Source organism: Ceratotherium simum, chromosome 23, assembly GCF_057802395.1.
Source record: "Ceratotherium simum simum isolate JZ-2026a chromosome 23, ASM5780239v1, whole genome shotgun sequence".
Taxonomy (NCBI): Eukaryota; Metazoa; Chordata; class Mammalia; order Perissodactyla; family Rhinocerotidae; genus Ceratotherium; species Ceratotherium simum.
The window spans coordinates 12744723-12763140 of record NC_141922.1 but is presented as its reverse complement, the minus strand read 5'-3'; the positions used below and the strand labels follow the sequence as shown (position 1 = coordinate 12763140).

Genomic DNA, 18418 nt, shown 5'->3' with positions numbered 1-18418 from the left:
CACAAGGGCTTGCGTTTCCATTTGGACAGAATAAAGGGAACATCAGAATGCAGGGCACCCAGTGCAGGACCAACCCAACGCAAGGATGAGAAAGAACTGGGAGCAATGAGTAGGAGGCAGGAAAGAGAGTTTACAAAAGGCGTCTGTTCTCTGGAAGTCCATGTCAGTGGCGGCATTTAAAATGAAAATGAAGGGGTATTTCATTAGCAGCTATGAAAATTTATGCTTATGAAAAAGGCATGTTAACATGAAACATGCTGATGTTTATAACATGAAATGAAAAGTGCAGGCTATTAAACTGTATACATAGTATGGCCACAATATGTGTCAAACAAAATAACCTTTTGCTACCAATCTATGCATAAAACATCTAAATACCCAACGAGAGGGGCTTAATAGTTTGAAATAACTAAAGTGGACTAGTTAGCCAGGTATTAAAATTTAAGTTTTCAACTATTTTTTGGATGACATTAAGGGAATGCTCACAATATAATGTTTTATGAAATAAATATGAAATAAATTGTTATATTACATAATCCCAAATTTAAATGTATGCACAGATTATGTATTTTGTTTGGGGAAAAAAAGGCTAGAAAGAAATCCACCAAAATGTTGTCTCTGAGTGATTTTCTGTAGGGAAAATGGATAGATGGATTTCAATGACTGCCTTGCTGTAATTTTCCAAATCTATTAACAGCTCATACTACTTTCATGAATGAGGAAAAAAAGTCAAATTCGGGGCTGGCCCAATGGTTTAGCAGTTAAGTTCGTGCACTCTGCTTTGGCTGCCCGGGGTTTGCGGGTTTGGATCTGGGGAGTGGACTGATGCACCGCCTGTCAGGCCATGCAGTGGTGGTGTCCCATATAAAGTGGAGGAAGATGGGCGCAGATGCTAGCCCCGGGCCAATCTTCCTTGGCAAAAAGAGGAGAATTGGCAACAGATGTTAGCTCAGGGCTAATCTTCCTCACACACACACACAAAAAAGTCAAATTCATTTTTTAAAGAAGAAAATGAAAAACGTTTCCAAACCACAGTTTGTTCTCACCGACTGCACAGACAGCTAATAACTACTCTTAACAGAGAATACAGAGATCCAGACCTTAGTCTCTAGACTTCTTTGTGTGTCTTGTAGGATGAAATGGATATGAAACAAAAGACTACCCACAACAGGTTTTGAATCAGTGACAGAGACAGCAATGAGAATGAAAAACCGAACTACCTGGTGTACGTGAACTGCAAGTCACATCTTTGACTCTAGGTGGCGCTCACCCCCAGCATGTTGTGACAAACTCGTTTGTCATGTTAGCTTTCCTACCGTGACACAGAAAACTCAACACCTCAAAACCAACAGTCTAGGAATGGGGGGGTGGGTGGGCACTTAATACCTTTTAAATTAAATAATATTTTTTCTATCACTTAGTCTCAAGTTAGAAACTAGAAATTGTTTTGTTAAAAACACTTCAAGAAACTGGGTTCAACAGGACCGGTCACTGTGCATTTTATCAGCAGCACGGAGGATAGTGGAGTTTTCACTTTGACTGCAGAGTCTCTATTTTGCTTTGCTTAGGAATTCTGATATTTTGGCTATCTAATATTACCAGTACCTATTATGTGCCAAGTGCTTATAATTTTTGAAATATAATCCTCCAACAAGGCCTCTGAGTTAGGGTTTATAATGCTTTACACATGAGGAAACTGAGGCCTAGAGAGGTTAAATGACTTGCCCGCGGTCCTACAGATGGACTGATGTCAGGCTAGGACAAAACACCACCACTGCTGATCACCTTTCTTCAGGGATCCGTCCCTTAGGCCACATCTGCCTCTGTACCCAAGAGCTCAGGACAAACAAAGAAACAAAGTTTGCCACGACAATCAGAAAATGGATATTGGTTAAAAGACAATTAACTTTCCAGAGGAATAATTCAAATTTGGTGGACTGGAACGGCTACACGTCAAATGGGTCACGAATCAAAGCAACTATTTCTGACAATTAAAAAAAAACTTCTAAATTATTTTAAGGTAACAGGCAAACAAAAAAATATAAGAAATAAAATAATGTACAGTTGTCTCAAAACCCTGCAAGCGAGGAATATAATATACTGACAAGAAGACTGAGGAAGATAATCTTTCTAAGGTCAAAAAGCCACTAACGGGGAGATTCTGCACTAGAAGTCATGTCTGCGTGACTTCAAACCTGCGCCTGCCTCCTTTCTTGGCGAGAAGGGATTTCTTCAGTTCATTCTCCTTCCACAGGAGAAAGAAACTCAGCGATGCAGCGAAACTGCCTCTATGTAACTGGGAGGTACATGAAGCACCGAGACCTCCCTCTGGGGCATATGCTTTCCCTGTAGGATGCCATTACTTCCCACATCTCTCAAGACGAAGTCCCCTATCACCACCAGCAGCACCCAAAGAGAATTCCGAGTGCAAAATGTGCAGCAACTGTGGAATGGGCCCAGCAGCCCTTTTACTGAAGGGTGTTAAGTCCTGCAGGCAAGAAACCAATACCTCTTTGACCAAACTGGGACTGAATTACCTGTAAGTCATAAGAGTCGATGAAATATTACAGGCCTGGGCTTGAGATATAAGAGAACCAAGAGGAAGTGGATGTGTCCCTTGCCTCACGCAGATCTCTCACCTGTCCTCCCCTTAGGGCTTTGAGGAAAGAAAGGAGAAGAAAAGAGTGGAATATGAGATAGGGAAGCAATATTCCAAGGTGATTTTGGAACTCTGTCCAGGAAACTTAATGGGACATGTGGCAGAATGCCCCATACGTGTGACTGCATGTGGTACCTTTTCTCGAAGGAGCCAGTAACACCCATCACAACCAGGAAAGCTGCCTGCTTGAAGCACCTTTCATTGCTACCTTCCAAAAGGGGCCTGAGAGAGTCACCTATTGTTGTTCCCTTGTCTTTTAAACGAGGAGACTAAAGTTCCCAGAAGTAAACAAGCAATGCCAGTGAATCAAGGCAAGGGTAACGGTTTGGACTTTTCAATTCTCTTGCCTCCGAATTCCTATCCTATAAGCCATGGACTCTGAATCACATAGCTGAACATTTTACAGAACCAGTGTGATGGACTGGAAACAGCACGGGCATTAGAGCAAGAATTTCAATCACACATCTATTAACCTCAGTTTGTTTAATCATCTGCAAAATGGGTATAACCATGCCAACCTTGTGGTGTGTTTGAAAAGGATGTGGAGATAATACAGGTAAGACCCTGCTGCTTGGCTCACAGTAGGCCCTCATTACTGGGAGGAACTACACAGCCATTGTACACTGGCAGACTTCCTTCTCCAACTTTACCGTAAGACCCCCAGGATACCAGGACTGTGGCCATAGGCACACAGGCCTCAGTTTCCTCATTTTTAAACTAAGGATAATAGTCTGGGGTTGTGACCTACACTCAGCACAGTAAGGTCTCAATAAATATTACCTCTCTCTGAATCTGTGAGTAGAAGGCCAGCCCTCCTGACTTCTCCCATTCTCATCTGGTTCCTAGTCACCCTCCAGTTTGCCAACTCTATACCCACAAAACCCAGCCATCGATGGCTTCCTTTCTACTCCTTCCCGTTGCTTCTGGGCTAGAAGAACCTCCCACCCGGAGTGCAGAGTACTGACAACCTTCTCCCGTGAGCCAGTGCAGCCTGCTTACTCTCCTCTTGGAAGTCAACTCTGAGCAATATCCCCAAGACCCCATGCGAGTGTGCACCCCTCGTCTGTGTTCCCACAACACCCTGCCTCCGTCCTGGCACTAGGTCACCTGCCTGTCGCTTCCAGCAGAGACTGAGTTCCTGCAGGGAGGGCTCCATCTAGCTTAAAGTTGTGTTCTCAAAGCTTTGCATCGTTCTCGGCATGTGGTCAGCATACATTAAATATACAGATCATTGGATCTGTATCAACAGACCTTTCTCCTTTTCCTTCATCTCTCCTACCTTCTCTCTCAGCTTTCCCCGCCCCCTTTTTTACTCTGTTTCTCCCAACGCTACATCCTGTCTACCCATTTCTTATTCTCTTTCTGATCCCTTATTATTTCCCCCCTGAGATGAGGAAAGAGTAAAATTCTTCAGAGGAGGAAAGGGGCAGAGAGAAAAGAGCTGAGTGTAAGGCGAAAAGGGTGTGAAGAGAATTCTGTGGCCCCATGGAAATAATTAAGGAAGGAAAATAACATTTATTGTGTGCCACCGACGGAATAGCAACTTAAAAATTTGAACACTACAAAAGGTTTAGTTGCCAGCTTTCACACAAACATCTCCTGTCCAGGCAGCTGAGAAGGCAATGGTCACACACTGCTTTTTCAGTCCTGGCAGGCTACAGCAAGGAAGACGGAATGAAGATGGCTCAGGACCAGAGATAACACTGAAAAGGGGGCTGCCTAGGGTTGCACACCTGATCAGGTGAGGGTAGGATTCCCACCCAGGAGTGTGTGTCACACCAAACCCAATCCTTCCCACTACCCCAGGCTCCCTTTAACTGAGCCGTGCTCACCCCACAAGAGGTACCCGCCAATACCCTTCCTTCAGGACCAGGCTCTCCTGCTCCTCTCACAATAACAGCCAAGAATCCAGGAAGACTGGCGCACGCATGTGGCCACTACACATTGAGTAAGCCCCTCCCAAGTGCAGGTGATGTGATTAAAAGATGAGGGAGCCACAGTCCTTGTTCTCAAGAAGCTCTCGGTCTCTCGAGGGCTCATACTGAACCAGGGAATCACAGAGGGGTGAGAGGAGTGGCGAGGCTAGAGCAGAGTCTTGAAGGAGGCACTGGAGTTAACTGAGCATCCCAGGCCAAGGGAAGAGCATGTGAAGGCCCAGAGGTGAGAAATAAGCACGTGGAACCCCCAGGAGCGGTGCTTAGCAACAAAAAGAAAACTGTAAGGTATACTGTACAGGGGAGAGGTGCTTTTTCCATTCAAAGCACTGTGTCATTACTTCAAAACTACTTACGCTACATAATCCTGCTCATCTTCTGCCTGAAAGTGATACGTCCTATTATCTAAAATACAAAAAAGAAAAAAAGTGAAAACTTAGAAAGCAGAATGCCTTCAGGTATAATGCAAAAATTGAAAGTTCTTAGAAAAAAGAAAACACAGTAAAAGGAGAGTTTTAATATATTTTTTTACACCGTTTTATCTTAGCAGTTACACAATTCACTTTGCCAATATTATTTTTCCGAAGTGCAACAGGAATACAATAAAAAAACCACAAATACCACAAAAACACCTGGCACTTCTTATGAAAAAAAGTGGGCAGGGGAACAGGTCCTACCTGATCAAAGTGGACGTCAGTGACAAACTGGAGAGTGCTGGCTGCCAACTTAACTTTGTTTTTGTTTTCAATTTGCCTTTTACTGTTTCCCTTAAAAGATAATTTCCTTTTCAGAAGTAACTTGTAACTCGGGGCAGCTCCAGCAAGCACGCATGCTCTGCCCCGGGTTGCTCTCTGGTTGCATCAGGCTTCTCAACCTCTGCTAGAAGGTCAGCTTCAAGCTGCTACCCAGGTGAGGAGGCAGCAGCCTAATCTGGATACTTTGGGTCGGTGTACACGAGGGAAGCTGAAGAGTCAGGATTCGCTGGAATGCTTCAACGTGTTCAGGTCAAGCTAACCGTGACTCACTACCTCTCCTTATGAACCAGTCACCCACTACGTGACTGCTCCAGGGAAGGCATTCACACCCCTCATCTCCCTGAGACAGAGAGATGTATGTCCAAGAACAGGCCACGGGTAGGAGAGCCCAAGAGACTTGGCTGAATGCCTGCTTTACTGCTGTGTGGCCTTGTCTAAGTCACTGAATGTCTCTGAGCCTCAGTTTTCTCTCCTGTAAAACAGGAAACTGATAGGGCTTTTGTGAGGATTAGCCATAGTGTATATAAAGCACTTGGCACATGTCAGAGGTTCAATAACTGATCACTATTATTTAAAACCTACAGGTTCTCAAATCTAGGTGTTCTCAGCTTTTTGAAGTCATATTATAACTCCAACTTTTCATATTTCTTTCTCATCAATAACCCTAGAAATCTCTTGGTCATAAAAATCATGGGGAATCTCAACTTCAATAGATGCTGTAGAATCCAGCTCAGACTCCATCTCAAGAGTCTCATGACTGATTCAGTCTTTGGGGTTGGGACTGTTTTCGGGCTTCCATTCATGTAACTACACCAGAAAGATTTCAAGGGGCAGGAAAGTATTTTTGTGATCTACACACAGATCATGAGCTTAGGCTGTTGGTCTGCCCCACGGGGCTCTATAGAAGAGGAGGAATACTGAAGGCCAGTGTTGCAGGATTTCAGAATATTCACGAGAGTCACTTTATGGGCACTGCCATCCTGTTCCTTTACAGGGAGGTGTCCCAGTGCTACTGTGAGGGTCAGTAAGTGCACCCACAGGACCAGCCTAGAGAAAAATAGCCTAGAGGAAAACAATCTTCCGCCCACTCTCTGAAGACTGTGAGAATACAGGCTATAGGTTGGGAGGTGGGAGGGTCACTATGTGCCCTCATCACAAGAGAAAAGCACACTCTGATCCATGGAGTAAGAGAGTGATGGAACGCAGTGTCATCAACTCATGAAGTTTGAAGGCAGTTCTGCTTTGAAGCAAGGAAGTGATTTCTCCTTTAAGAGCCCGGTTTTGCAGGGGTAAAACTCCGGGCAAATCAGCTGTACAGATATGGTGGCACATCTACACTCCCAACTCTACGCCAGTGCTTCTTAACCACAAGTACACATGACAATCACCTGCGGACTTCTTACAAAATACCTATGTCTGGGCCTCACACCAAAGACTGTGATTCCGCAGATCTAGGAGAGAAATAGGAACGTACTTAGAAAAATCTCTCCCAGGGGATAAAACTGTGTATGCACGGTCAAGAACTGGTCTAGTTCAACGTACAAATCTAGATTCTGTTCTGTTGTGGCTCACATCTGATGCTGGTATGCCTTCCCACCTGCAGGGGGGCTCAGGGAAAATTAGGAGACCTGAGGGGTCCTCCTGGACCTGCTTGCACAGGAAGAGCAAGGAGCCCTGCCGGAAAAGCTGCTGCTCCAACGCCCAGAGAACGGAAACGTGCAGGTGACAGAATCCACAGTAACCGACTCGGAGAGAACAAGGACTCACGTGATATCAGGTCAAAAGACTTCTTGTCCTCTGCATTCGGCTTCACCTGGCAGGTGAGAAGGTTCAACTTAGCTGGTTGCCTGTTAGACTGGAAAAAAGAGAAAATGGAGAAGTTACGGCAGCTCTACCCTCTCACCTGCAGGTTCAGTGCCCTGGAGGGCAGGCCTGCAGTTCCGTGCCGTCAATTTGATGAAGTCTTCTTTACCCCACTAGAATTCTGAATCTCATTACAGAAGGAAAAATTTTTAGGTGGCCTACTAAACATCTTTTAACTGTGTATAAATATCTTGGTGATTAATCAGATTAACCAAGATAATCCACCTCACTTTGAATGAAGAGTGGACGCGGTCCATGGAAATGCACCTTTCTGGAACCTATACATATCCAAGTACAAAGAGCTGACACTTTCAGTACTGTATCTTACTGTGAAATGTAGTTGAGTTTCATTCATTCATTTAAAACAACCCCAGTAATCAATCATCCCAAACCTGATGTCCCAGCTATCCACAAATTTTGGTTGCAATGGGAAATTTACATTACTTCTCTTAAAAGTACAAGGACAATTACCACCTGTGAGACATTGTTTAATGAGCCCCAAAATCTGGAGAGAGGGAAAATATAATAGGGATTTCCTATCACTTATCAGCAAATCTCTTGGTCACACATACAATTCAGACAGACTCTGCAGTATCTAGATAGTCATGCCAATTTAGGCTTTGCCTAAATGGAGTCTCACCACATAACCATTCCCTGGTCAAAACTCTTTCTTGCCCTCCTACCTGCCTTTGCCCAAGGTCACATGCTGGCCAATTTGATGCCAGCATGCGTGCCTCCTGCAGGAGCTGACCAAGGAGTGACATGCCTGGGCTTTGCTCAAAGAGAAGCCTGCTGCAGTAAGCAATGGACTCTTTAGTCAGGCCTGTATACCTGCCCCAACTGATAGTCATGATTCTGAAAATCCCCATCCCAGGAGGATTTCCACCAGAGGAACTTAAATTTTTAGGGAAAACAGAGGGAGACGGAGAAAGAAGAGGCGCTATCAGTGACCAAGTCAAAGCCCCAAACAACAGAGATGGCATATGATCAAGACAATTTCAATGACACGCCGCACCTCTCATCCTCAACAGTGGGCACTGGACAATTAATTTCTGTTTATCTTCCTGTGCTTGCTGGACAATTTTGGGGATCTTCCTACCTCTGTGATTTCAATGAGATTAGAGAAAACAATGCCCCTTGTCCTGAATCTATCTGTTCTGAAGTGAGCTGTCCGGGGGAGGAAGTGAGAGACCTCAAGTGACTTCATGTTCACTGCATGTACATTTGACTTAGACATGGACACTGGAGGTAAAATCCTATACAGGAGAGTTTTGCCTAAGAGGAAACAGTGCTTGGGAAAAGATTCCTGTACTGCAGAATCAGTCACCAAACCCAGAATGCGGAGGCAGGAGGTCGTGCGCCTGCGAATTTTTCTTAGAAGAGACCTAGAGTTTGGCTTGCTAAAGGCCTTGGACTCCAAAACCAGCAGCTGCAGCCACAAACCTAGGCCTGGGTCCACTATAGAAGGAACTGTTAGTCCTACATCTCATCTCTGGGGATGTTGATAAAATTGCTGGATTTCCCATACGAATGACAATGATATCTGATAGCCTGAAAAGCTGGCGACCCCAGTAATTGGCGAGACTCTCATAGAATACCATGTTCCAGTCTGGCATCCACATTTAAAGAAGGATGTAGAAAAGCTTAGGGAAGATCAAGAGATGATTAAAGGAGTGGAAAATGAGAACTCTGAAGATCGGTTAAAGGCACTATTTAGTTCAGAGGAAAGAACGCTGGGAGTGACTTAATAACCACCTTTAAGTACATGAAGGGCTGTTATAGGGGAAGGCTGGGCAGATGTTTTCCATTTGAACAAAAAAGAAATGCCTTCAAATTGTAGAAGAAGATTTGAGCCAGACATAAGGAAGAACTTCCCAAGCTTACGTTGATTATGCATACTAAGAGGTTTCAAATTTCTTAACATAAGTAGGGACATCTCTATAAAACTTAAGAATTATTTACTTATTTATTTTTTTTGTGAGGGAGATCAGCCCTGAGCTAACATCCGTGCTAATCCTCCTCCTTTTGCTGAGGAAGACCTGCTCTGAGCTAACATCTATTGCCAATCCTCCTCCTTTTTTTACCCCCAAAGCCCCAGTAGATAGTTGTATGTCATAGTTGCACATCCTTTTAGTTGCTGTATGTGGGACACGGCCTCAGCATGGCCGGCGAAGCGGTACGTCGGTGTGCGCCCGGGATCCAAACCCAGGCCGCAAGTAGTGGAGCGCGTGCACTTAACCACTAAGCCACCGGGCCGGCCCTTAAGAATTTTTTAGACACCATTCATATTTGAACATGGCAGAGGGTTAAGTAGAGCATTTCTTTTTTTCCCCAAATCTATGCTACTCCAGTGTTGCTGAACAACCTTACCAACAGATACAACCAAGTAATAGATACAAAATGTAAAAAAAGGAAAAAATACTCAGTTCACTATTAACTGATTCAGGAAAATTAAAAGGCACCATTCACCTCTCATTTCTAAGCATGGACTCCTTTAACGTATATTACCAGAAGGCTTCTGATAATAGGGTTTTATATAGTTTAAGTCATTCCATGACTGAGTCACAACGTTAATGACAATGACATACGGTATTTTTTCCCTCGGAATTTTGTCAAGTCTACTGGATATCTGCCACATCAACATGAACTTCCTCTGACAGATACATCCTGCCTATATATAATGTTCTTCTCCAAACGCCAGGGAGACATTTGACAAATGACCTATCACCCCAATATGAATTCGAGGAGCAAAGAACACAATTTCTGACTGTTGAAGCATCCGACATAGCTAGTACTAAGCCCAGGAACAGCAGAAATCGGAGCGGTATGCTCGACCAAGGTCCACGGACCCAGGACCAGAAGGCTCAGGAATCACTACACTAATAATAGGAATCCAGCTTTGCATAACTTTCCAAAATTTCAAAGTACTTTCTCAACATTTAGTACTAATTTATAGGTATATTGATTACAAGAAGGTATAATCTTTCCTGGCATTTCAGAAGACTAAAATCAAAGTAAGACTAAATGACTTGCCCTGGGCTACGTCACTGTGGAACAGTTTAGGAAATGCTATCATATTGTTTAAGTAAAGGAAAGAGAAAAGGAAAAAAAAAAAAAAAAAAAAAAAGGAAAGGAAACATGTATTTATGAGTCCTTACTGTTGATGATTCCTACCACGGTCAGAATAAAAAACCCAGTCTCTATCCCCACCTCCAAGTGCCGCCTCCAGGCTCATTCTGACTTCAGCTCCCGCCACTGTACCTGTGGCTCCCTCTGCTGGGCGGTGAGGGCACTGGCCTCCCTCCTACATTGCCCTGCTTACTCCCTCACTCCCTCCAGGACTCTCCTCAGAAAGGAAGTTTCCTGGCCTGACCACCCTCCTGTGGCTTTCCATCCCCTCACACCCTGCTGTGTTGTCTTCCTGGCTCTTAATACTCCATATTTGCTTCTTGTCTTTCCTCTCACTAAGGGCACACATTTTTCTGCTTTGTTCACTAAAACGTGCCTGGCATACAGGAGGCACTCAATAAATATTTATCAAATGAATGAATGTATTCCAGGTGCCTTACATATACTATCTCATGTACTACCTGTGAGGAAGTCTTTTTAGTTTCCTTACCAATTAAGATGAAGAAACAGAGGCAGAGAGAGGTTAACAAACGTCCCTAACATCTCCAGTAAGGAAAAGGCAGAGCCTGGAGAACCGAACACATGTCTGAGTGGACCAAAGCCCCCTCCTTTTTCTGCTTCCAATGTGGAAACACAACAATACGAGAACCCTCAGAACGGCTGGATGCCCCAGCACATGAGAACATCTCCTTTTGAGAAGAGTAAGGGTTAGAAATAGAGCAAAGGTTCCAAAGATAAACTTTTATTTTTAACATCTTCTCAGGTCATTTGACTCTCCTCCAATTACTTTCATAATTGATGAAAAAGGACATTTTAGAAGCCTATTTGAAATACCTACTCATTTATTCATTGGACAAGATACTTAGGTCTCTACCACATTCTAAGCACATATGGAAAACACATGGTCCGTGCCATCAAGCAGGTATGGGAACCAGACCCGACCATGGACCCAGAATGTGCCTAGTGCCCGGGGGGCTCCTGAGCTCGAGAGTGCACCAAGGACTTCAACAAGGCTCCACAGAGGCAGCCTCAACCCTGAGTGAGGACTTAGAGGAGGGAGTATGGACAAGACAGATGAGCAGGAAGTGAGGAGGAGCAGGTGCAGGCACCTGTGGGGTGAGAGGGGACAAGGGCGGTACGTGATGCTGACGGGAGGCAGGGAGCGCACTGCACGTGGCGCTAAGGAATTCACATGCCCATCCCAGGAACCCTGGGGATCTACTGAGGGAGTTAATCCAGAGTGACCAATCAGACTTGCACTTAGGGGGGTGGCTGGTGGAAGAGGCCAAGAGAGTAAGACTGATGAGGCACGATGGGGCCTCAATTAAAGCTATGGTAATGGTACTGTGGGCCAGGGACTCAAGATACATCTAAAAAGAGAGATTTTTAATAATTATTCCAAAATAACCTCTATAAAGTGTATGGATCACCCAGTCCAGGCATTTGAACGGAGTGGACGGAAGGCCGCACTGTCCCTGCAGGCTCTGCTATCGAGCAGCATCTTTCAAAAGCTACAAGTGCTGCCACTCCAAATAGTTATGACACCTTTCAAAAATGAAGATTCTATGCTCTGTTCCCTGAAATTCTGAGGCTTGTCCTTTTACAGATTTTACTTTTCATTAAAATAACGCATATTCACAGAAGAAACGCTAGGAGACAGAGATAGTTCAAAGAAAAAACTGAACATGTTAATCCCACTTTTACACCCAGAGATAACCATTGTTAATACCTTGATTTTAACAAGATATCTGTGTGTGAAATGTCTGTTTTAAAAAAACAAGGGCTGGTACAACTTGTATATATTGTTTTGCAAACTGCTTTTTTCAATTAACAACATACACAGACGTGTTCATTTTACACACACATGAGCACACGCACACATGCAGCAAAGCTGTTCTCGAGTTTCTGGTTTTTGAAAGTGTCTCAACTAGGGAAACCTTGGGCACGTTCCATAACAGCAGTGATGAAGATATTATCCCTCTGACATGACGCTCTGCTACCCAAAACAGAAAGTGGCCGTTCAGCTGGAAAGCCATCAGAAACGTAAGTAGAAATGCGTGTGGCAACAGAATGAGTCGATTCTGATAAATGTTTCTGTGTCTCCTGAAAGAAAACAAACACCACACAGTTGTCCTCAGACAGCTCTGTGCGCACCCTGGTGAAGTGTTTTTGCTGGAGGTGTGAGGTTGTTAGCACAGGCATATTCTCTGTTAGCAGAAAACAGCTGCTACTGGAATTAATATCCAGAAATAAAATTATCTCCCCCATCATCCTGTTGAATTGCTTTGCTTCACAAACAAGAAGTGAACATCATTAATTACTTGGGAAGTAAGCCGATCCAGCCAGGCTGAGGCTGCTGTGTGGAAAGAGGTAAAAATAAAGTAAGAAAGCTCTCTTCACTTCCTATGCTAGTGGCTTGGTACCAAAGCTGTTCAGATCATTATGGTCATTTCAACCTTTTCATTCAATAAATATTTATTTACACACCTACTATGCCCTAGAGGAACACATATATTTGGCACGCAATCAATAACCACAATAACCCCCTAGCAAGAAGTTAGGTACACGCTGAACACCTATCACGGCAGAGAGATCTTATCCCCCAAGTTTTAGTACAGTAAAACTACTGGCTTTTGGAAAGTATTTTGGTTTATTTGGGGCAAAGTTAACAGTTTTCATTTACTGGGCACCTAAACTACTAGGTACTTTTTATAAATTTTATTATTTAGTTCTTATAATAACCCTATGAGCCAGGTACTGTTACTGTACCCATTTTACAGATGAGGAAACCAAGGGTCAGGAAGGTGAAAGTAAACCGATCAATGTTTTACAGAAAGTAAAAAGCAAAGCTGAGAGCTGAACCAATTTCTTCCCAGAGCTTTTCCCAGTTATCACATGGTTTCCTTTCAAGGCAAGCCCTTGGAACATTTGTAGAGTAAGTGAAAATATCTTTCCTGTTTTTCCTTTCTGCTTCTTCCTGCCCTGGAATGGTTAGTTCCCTCATTTTCCCTCCAGACCACTTAATATTCCTACTGAGAAATCCCACCCATTCTTGACATGATCCACATTCCAAAATTACTATCTTGTGGCCACAATTAAAGCTCTCCCATCCCTTCAATGACCCTTCAGACAGTTTAGGTGAGGAGGAGATGATCATCTAACTGAGGTAATTCATCCTAGAGTGTGGATGACGATGAATTCCCTTAAATCTCCCAACCATTTTAACCATAGGACTGATTTCCAGTTGGCAGAATGTGTGTATGTATAAGAAAGATGTATTTGAAAGTGCAGATTTTCTCGAAAATCTCTTATGACAGGAAGGAACTTGTCACTTTACTCTTGAGAGTATGTTCCACTTTAGAATCAACATTAAACAATACTAGAATGTAAGTAGGAAAAAAAAGAGCTTATCAGGTCTCCTGATAAGAAATGGGGCTGATGTTGTTATTGCATCTGACGAATGTGCTGGATATTCATCCATTTAGTCATTTCCACAAGCATTTATTGAGTACCCACTATGTGCCAATATATAGACTTTGGGCCAATGCAGGAAGAACTTTTAGACTTACATTACATTAAAGTTACATTCCTATTTAACTTTAATCCATGCCTCATTATCCAACCAGAGTTCACAAACTGAAAACCCTGACTTAGAATAATTGTACGAAATGCAATAATTTGATGATAAAATATCTGAGCTATATGTTTTTAAGTAAGTATTCTCATTACATTTTATTAACAAAATGGGCAGTGAGTTGCTGAGGCAAAAACTCATCACAGGTTTCTATTACCCTTACACACAAACGGCAGTTAATTAAAACAAGGGCAGCACCACCATCTTGACAGTCACCCAGCTCTGGTACCAGGCACTGTGCTAAGTGTTTTACGTATAATGACTCGTTTAATTCCTCAGAACCACCCTAAAAATAATTACCACTATTATTACCCCCACTTGAAAGATGAAGAAATCAAGGCACAAAAGGGTTAAGTAACTTTGCCTTAAAGTTATATCTAGCAGAATATTAGGTGAAGGGAAACATTTTTAAGGAATTCATAATTTCTTGTACTGTGGAGGGTGAGGTAGGGAGTACTGTGAAAACCAAATGATTTCAGAGTGCAGGTCCTTTGTTCTATACCTTCAAATTTGTAAAATCAGAACTTTCCGTAGTCTTTTTACCCCCCAGAACCAATCACATACACTGTAAAAAGTGGGTAAAATTTCTGAATTTGTGGGCTCTAAATTAACGAGGTTCTACTCTATTCACTTTTCTGCTATAAGCACAGTTACACGCACCACACAGAATCACATGCACCATGTCCAACCTCCAAGGCAAGGTCTAGAAGCCTCAGCTCTCATAAGCTGCAAGGCCAGGGGCTGTGATCCGTAACCTCTTTTACGTTTTAATTCTTCATTTCATCCTCCCCTCTTCTTTCAAGAAACAAATTCCTTGCAGGAGTTTCCTCCAATCTCTGCTCAGCGGGAAAGCACAGAGATTTATTTGGCAGTTCTCCAAATCCTAGGCGGCTTCAGCCCCATGACACCCTCGTGACTCCAGAGGATTAGTCAAAAGAAGGCATTGAGGGTGCGAGGCTTCTGCTCTTTGAAGCTGAAATGGGAGACTGCCATGAAACACATGGCTTTCACAGAGCCACACGTTGGGAACTAGGCTCCTGCTAGTCTGTCTGGAGCAATGCAATATTCTGTTAACTTACAACAGCCATTTCTTCACACTGTAAGATACACGGGAGAGTGGAGACACACCACAGATTTGGATTTGGAGGCAATCAGAGTTGGTTGTGAGTCTAGGCCCAGTCACCCCCTACTGGAGCCATGAGCAAGTACCCGAGCTCTTCTGAGTCTCAAGTCTTCTCATTATAAAGAAGGAAAATAATGCCCTCTCTGCTGCGATCGTGAACTAAGGCAGCATGACAAGTGGCTGGTGCTCTATTTCCAGGTGGGAGGCAGCACAGGCTCCGGATTTCAACTTCTTGGGTTCAAATCTGGCTCTAGCAGCCGGTGGTTATGTGACTTTCAGCCTTCTTCCCTTTAAAGTGGAGATAACAGCATTACCTCGTGAGGGTGTTGTAAAACTTAAGTGGGAAAACACGTAAAGCACCTAGCATGTAGCATGTGCTCAGTAAATGTTAGCTACTATTTTTATAATTACTGCTATTTCCCATGTATCTCTTCTACTGGTCTCCACAGTTGATACCTAAAAATCTACTGTTATCAATCTCCCTCTAGATGCAGGCAGGATTCCTTGTTAAAATGCAACTACCTCTGGGAGAGTTACTCATTAAGTCTCTCAGGTTCAAAGCGCACAGCAGATCCTGTCTAACAGGAGGGTTACAGAGGAGTCACTGCTGGGCCATCGGCAGTGGGAGGGGAGAGGGAGGGGGAGGGAGCCCTGGCAAATGTGAAGACACTTGCAAATAGAGTGAGGGGACTCTAGGCAGACTGAGAAGAACCAGAAGAGGGGGTTACAGGACCCAGAAACTCGGGGGACTAAAATAAAGAAGGAGGTGGTGAGAATCAGATTTCAAACTGGCCAAGCTGGGGATGAGGTTGACAAGCCAGTTCAGGAACTTTACCCAAGTCCTTGCAAATGGGGGTAGATTTCCACACTACAACCCGCTCCTCTCATCCCTCTAAACTATAACACTGGCAAACAATGGGGGAGGGACTCAGTGGTTCCCCATCCTGGCTGAAGAGCAGAATGACCTGGGAAGCAATCCTTGGGCTTCACCTCCAGATCAATTAAATTAGAACCACTGGGAGAGGAACCAGATGAGTCTAATGTGCCCTCAAGGTTGAGAATCACTGGATTCTTTCAGCCAATTGTAGCCTCTACCAATCACTTGTAATGGTTTATTCAGATGATGCATTATTCAGAATGATAAAGGTTTTCATCTGAAACAAACTATAGAGTCTATATTGATACTGCTAATATATAATCTTGGGATTCAAACAGTGGAAAGGAAAAGACTCCACCAGAATTCAGATATAGTAAAAATCCCTCCTGAATGTATTATTTAGAAAAATAAACAACCTGTAAGACGTAACCAAATAGATTTCTAAGCTTCTATTTTATGGAACTTGAATTCAGGAAGCCCTCTAATAAACGTTGATGTCTGCAGCTCTGCATTTGCAACATGGCAGAGGCCAACAAAGATATTCCACCAGGACCCCTGGGTTTTGGAAACAGCACTGCTTATTTTATATGTCCCAAAAGCATTATCTGCGTGGAACAACTGTTTCTTCTGCTGGTGACCACGACTATGTAACCACGGGCCCTCTAGGACCAGTTCAGTTGACCCCATCTCACCAACAGACTAATTACGAGTTGTTTTTCAGGAACTGAGACACCTCTTGTCCAGTTCAGGCTGGTTGAGACCATCAACCCATCAACTGGGCCTGTGCAAATGCCCAATAAGTGACCCTTTTGATGTCAAGGGGCTGAAAACTCCACCCTCAGATTATACTAACACTGCCATTTTGTGAACATGCATCCTATGAAGGCCATGAAGCTTGTCCTATGCTTGTGCAGATCATCATTACCTCACTTCTCCTTACCTCCAATCATCCATCTCCACACTTGTGCCCCAAGCCCTGGATCCGGGAGACAGATTTGAGAGCACTGCCTCTTGTCTCCTCGCTGGCTGACCTCACAATAAAGCCATTTCTTCTCTCAAAAGCTGATGCTGTAATAATTGTTTTTTTTATGTGCATCAGGCAGAGAACCCCCACTTTGTGCAGTAACAACTGTTAAGATTCAACACCAGCGCCTTTGGATCTGAGGCTGCATTTTGAACTTAATTTATGAAAGTCAACTCTGGCCTTTTGTTAAAAAAAAAAAAAGAGGGTAGGTGGGAGTTCCATGTCACAAAGGCAGCAGGGTGAGGAGCTGGCTGATAAGGAGAAGAAAAATGGCACCACCTGAAGCTGATGGAAGAGACACAAAACAGAATTATTATTCAAATGGGGAAAGGAGCAATTCAAATACAGAATTAAAATAATACTGGTTCAGGATGTTGTTACAAAGTTTTTCTATGGTTCTTGCTTAATTGGAACTTCTGTTATTCCAACCATAAAGTATTTTTTAACTTCATCCTTGAATGTTGTCTTTTTTTGGTATCCAGAATATAGAGACAGCAATAGCTTTCAAAGAGTGCCTTATTTTAATCTCCAAATGACTCTTTAATGAGAATGAGGAAAGTGATACCATTTCTACCCACATTGGCTTCTCCTGGCTCCCCAAACACACTTCCTGGCCTCAAGATTTTGGGCTATCCTCTTTGCTCTATGTAGACTGCTCCTCACCTAGCGTCCCTGTTACCTGCTCAGAAAAGCCTTCCCTGACCCTGCTAATGTAACCCCCATTTATTTTCTCTCACAGCACCTGCTCACTTCTTTCACAGCACGCAGCCTCTGTTTACTGCAAGCTCCAGGAGGGCAGGGGCCACTAATTCATCCCTGCCTCTGGAGTACCTGGCCCAGTGCCTGCTTAGAAAGACTCAACAAAATATTTTAATGAGCAAATTATATTCATTTTACACTGGAGAAAACTGAAGCTCCAAAGACTTAAGTAACTTATCCAAGGTCCTACAGCTTGTTCAGGAGTTTGAGCCCAGGTCTAACTGGCTCCAAAGTCTGTCCTTCTGCGATTCACCATGCTGCTTCTAACCTCCTGGGGAAAAGAAAATATTCCCTTCTTGCAGTGACAATGGAGACAAAGATGTGGAATCAGGCGGAGTCCAGAAGAGCCTCAGAATGCCATAAAGGCCAACCACAGAAACAAGGTTATTAAAACACCCTACCAGGAAGGGGGCAATCCACTGTGCAGGTCTCCTCATGCCTCCTAAATGCACTTTTAGTGCATCTGTTAAAACCCTTGCAGTGGAATGTTATCTTCAGGGCTCTGGATCGGATGGAAAAACAACAGTCCTTTGGAAACGTCTGCAGTCCCATGAGCCCAAAGACAGGGAGAGAGACATCAAATTCTTGTGTTGGTGAAATGCCCTGAAGGTGCCAGAGGTGCTGTTAACCTCTAACAGGCAGAAATGAAATTCCTATGAGA

The 18418-nt window shown here is 43.6% G+C and overlaps 1 protein-coding gene across 3 annotated transcripts in view; it reads right to left on the bottom strand.

Annotated features, from left to right (window-relative positions):
• The window catches only part of ASAP1 (ArfGAP with SH3 domain, ankyrin repeat and PH domain 1), a 352794-nt gene that overhangs the window by 49723 nt on the left and 284653 nt on the right, over positions 1–18418 (bottom strand). For all 3 annotated transcript variants that reach the window (XM_087447447.1, XM_087447446.1, XM_087447448.1), the window contains 2 exons: positions 7116–7203; positions 4950–4998 (listed from right to left, as the gene is read on the bottom strand). In XM_087447447.1, the coding sequence (XP_087303573.1) occupies positions 4950–4998; positions 7116–7203 (137 nt within the window). The remainder of the gene's footprint in view (positions 1–4949; positions 4999–7115; positions 7204–18418) is intronic.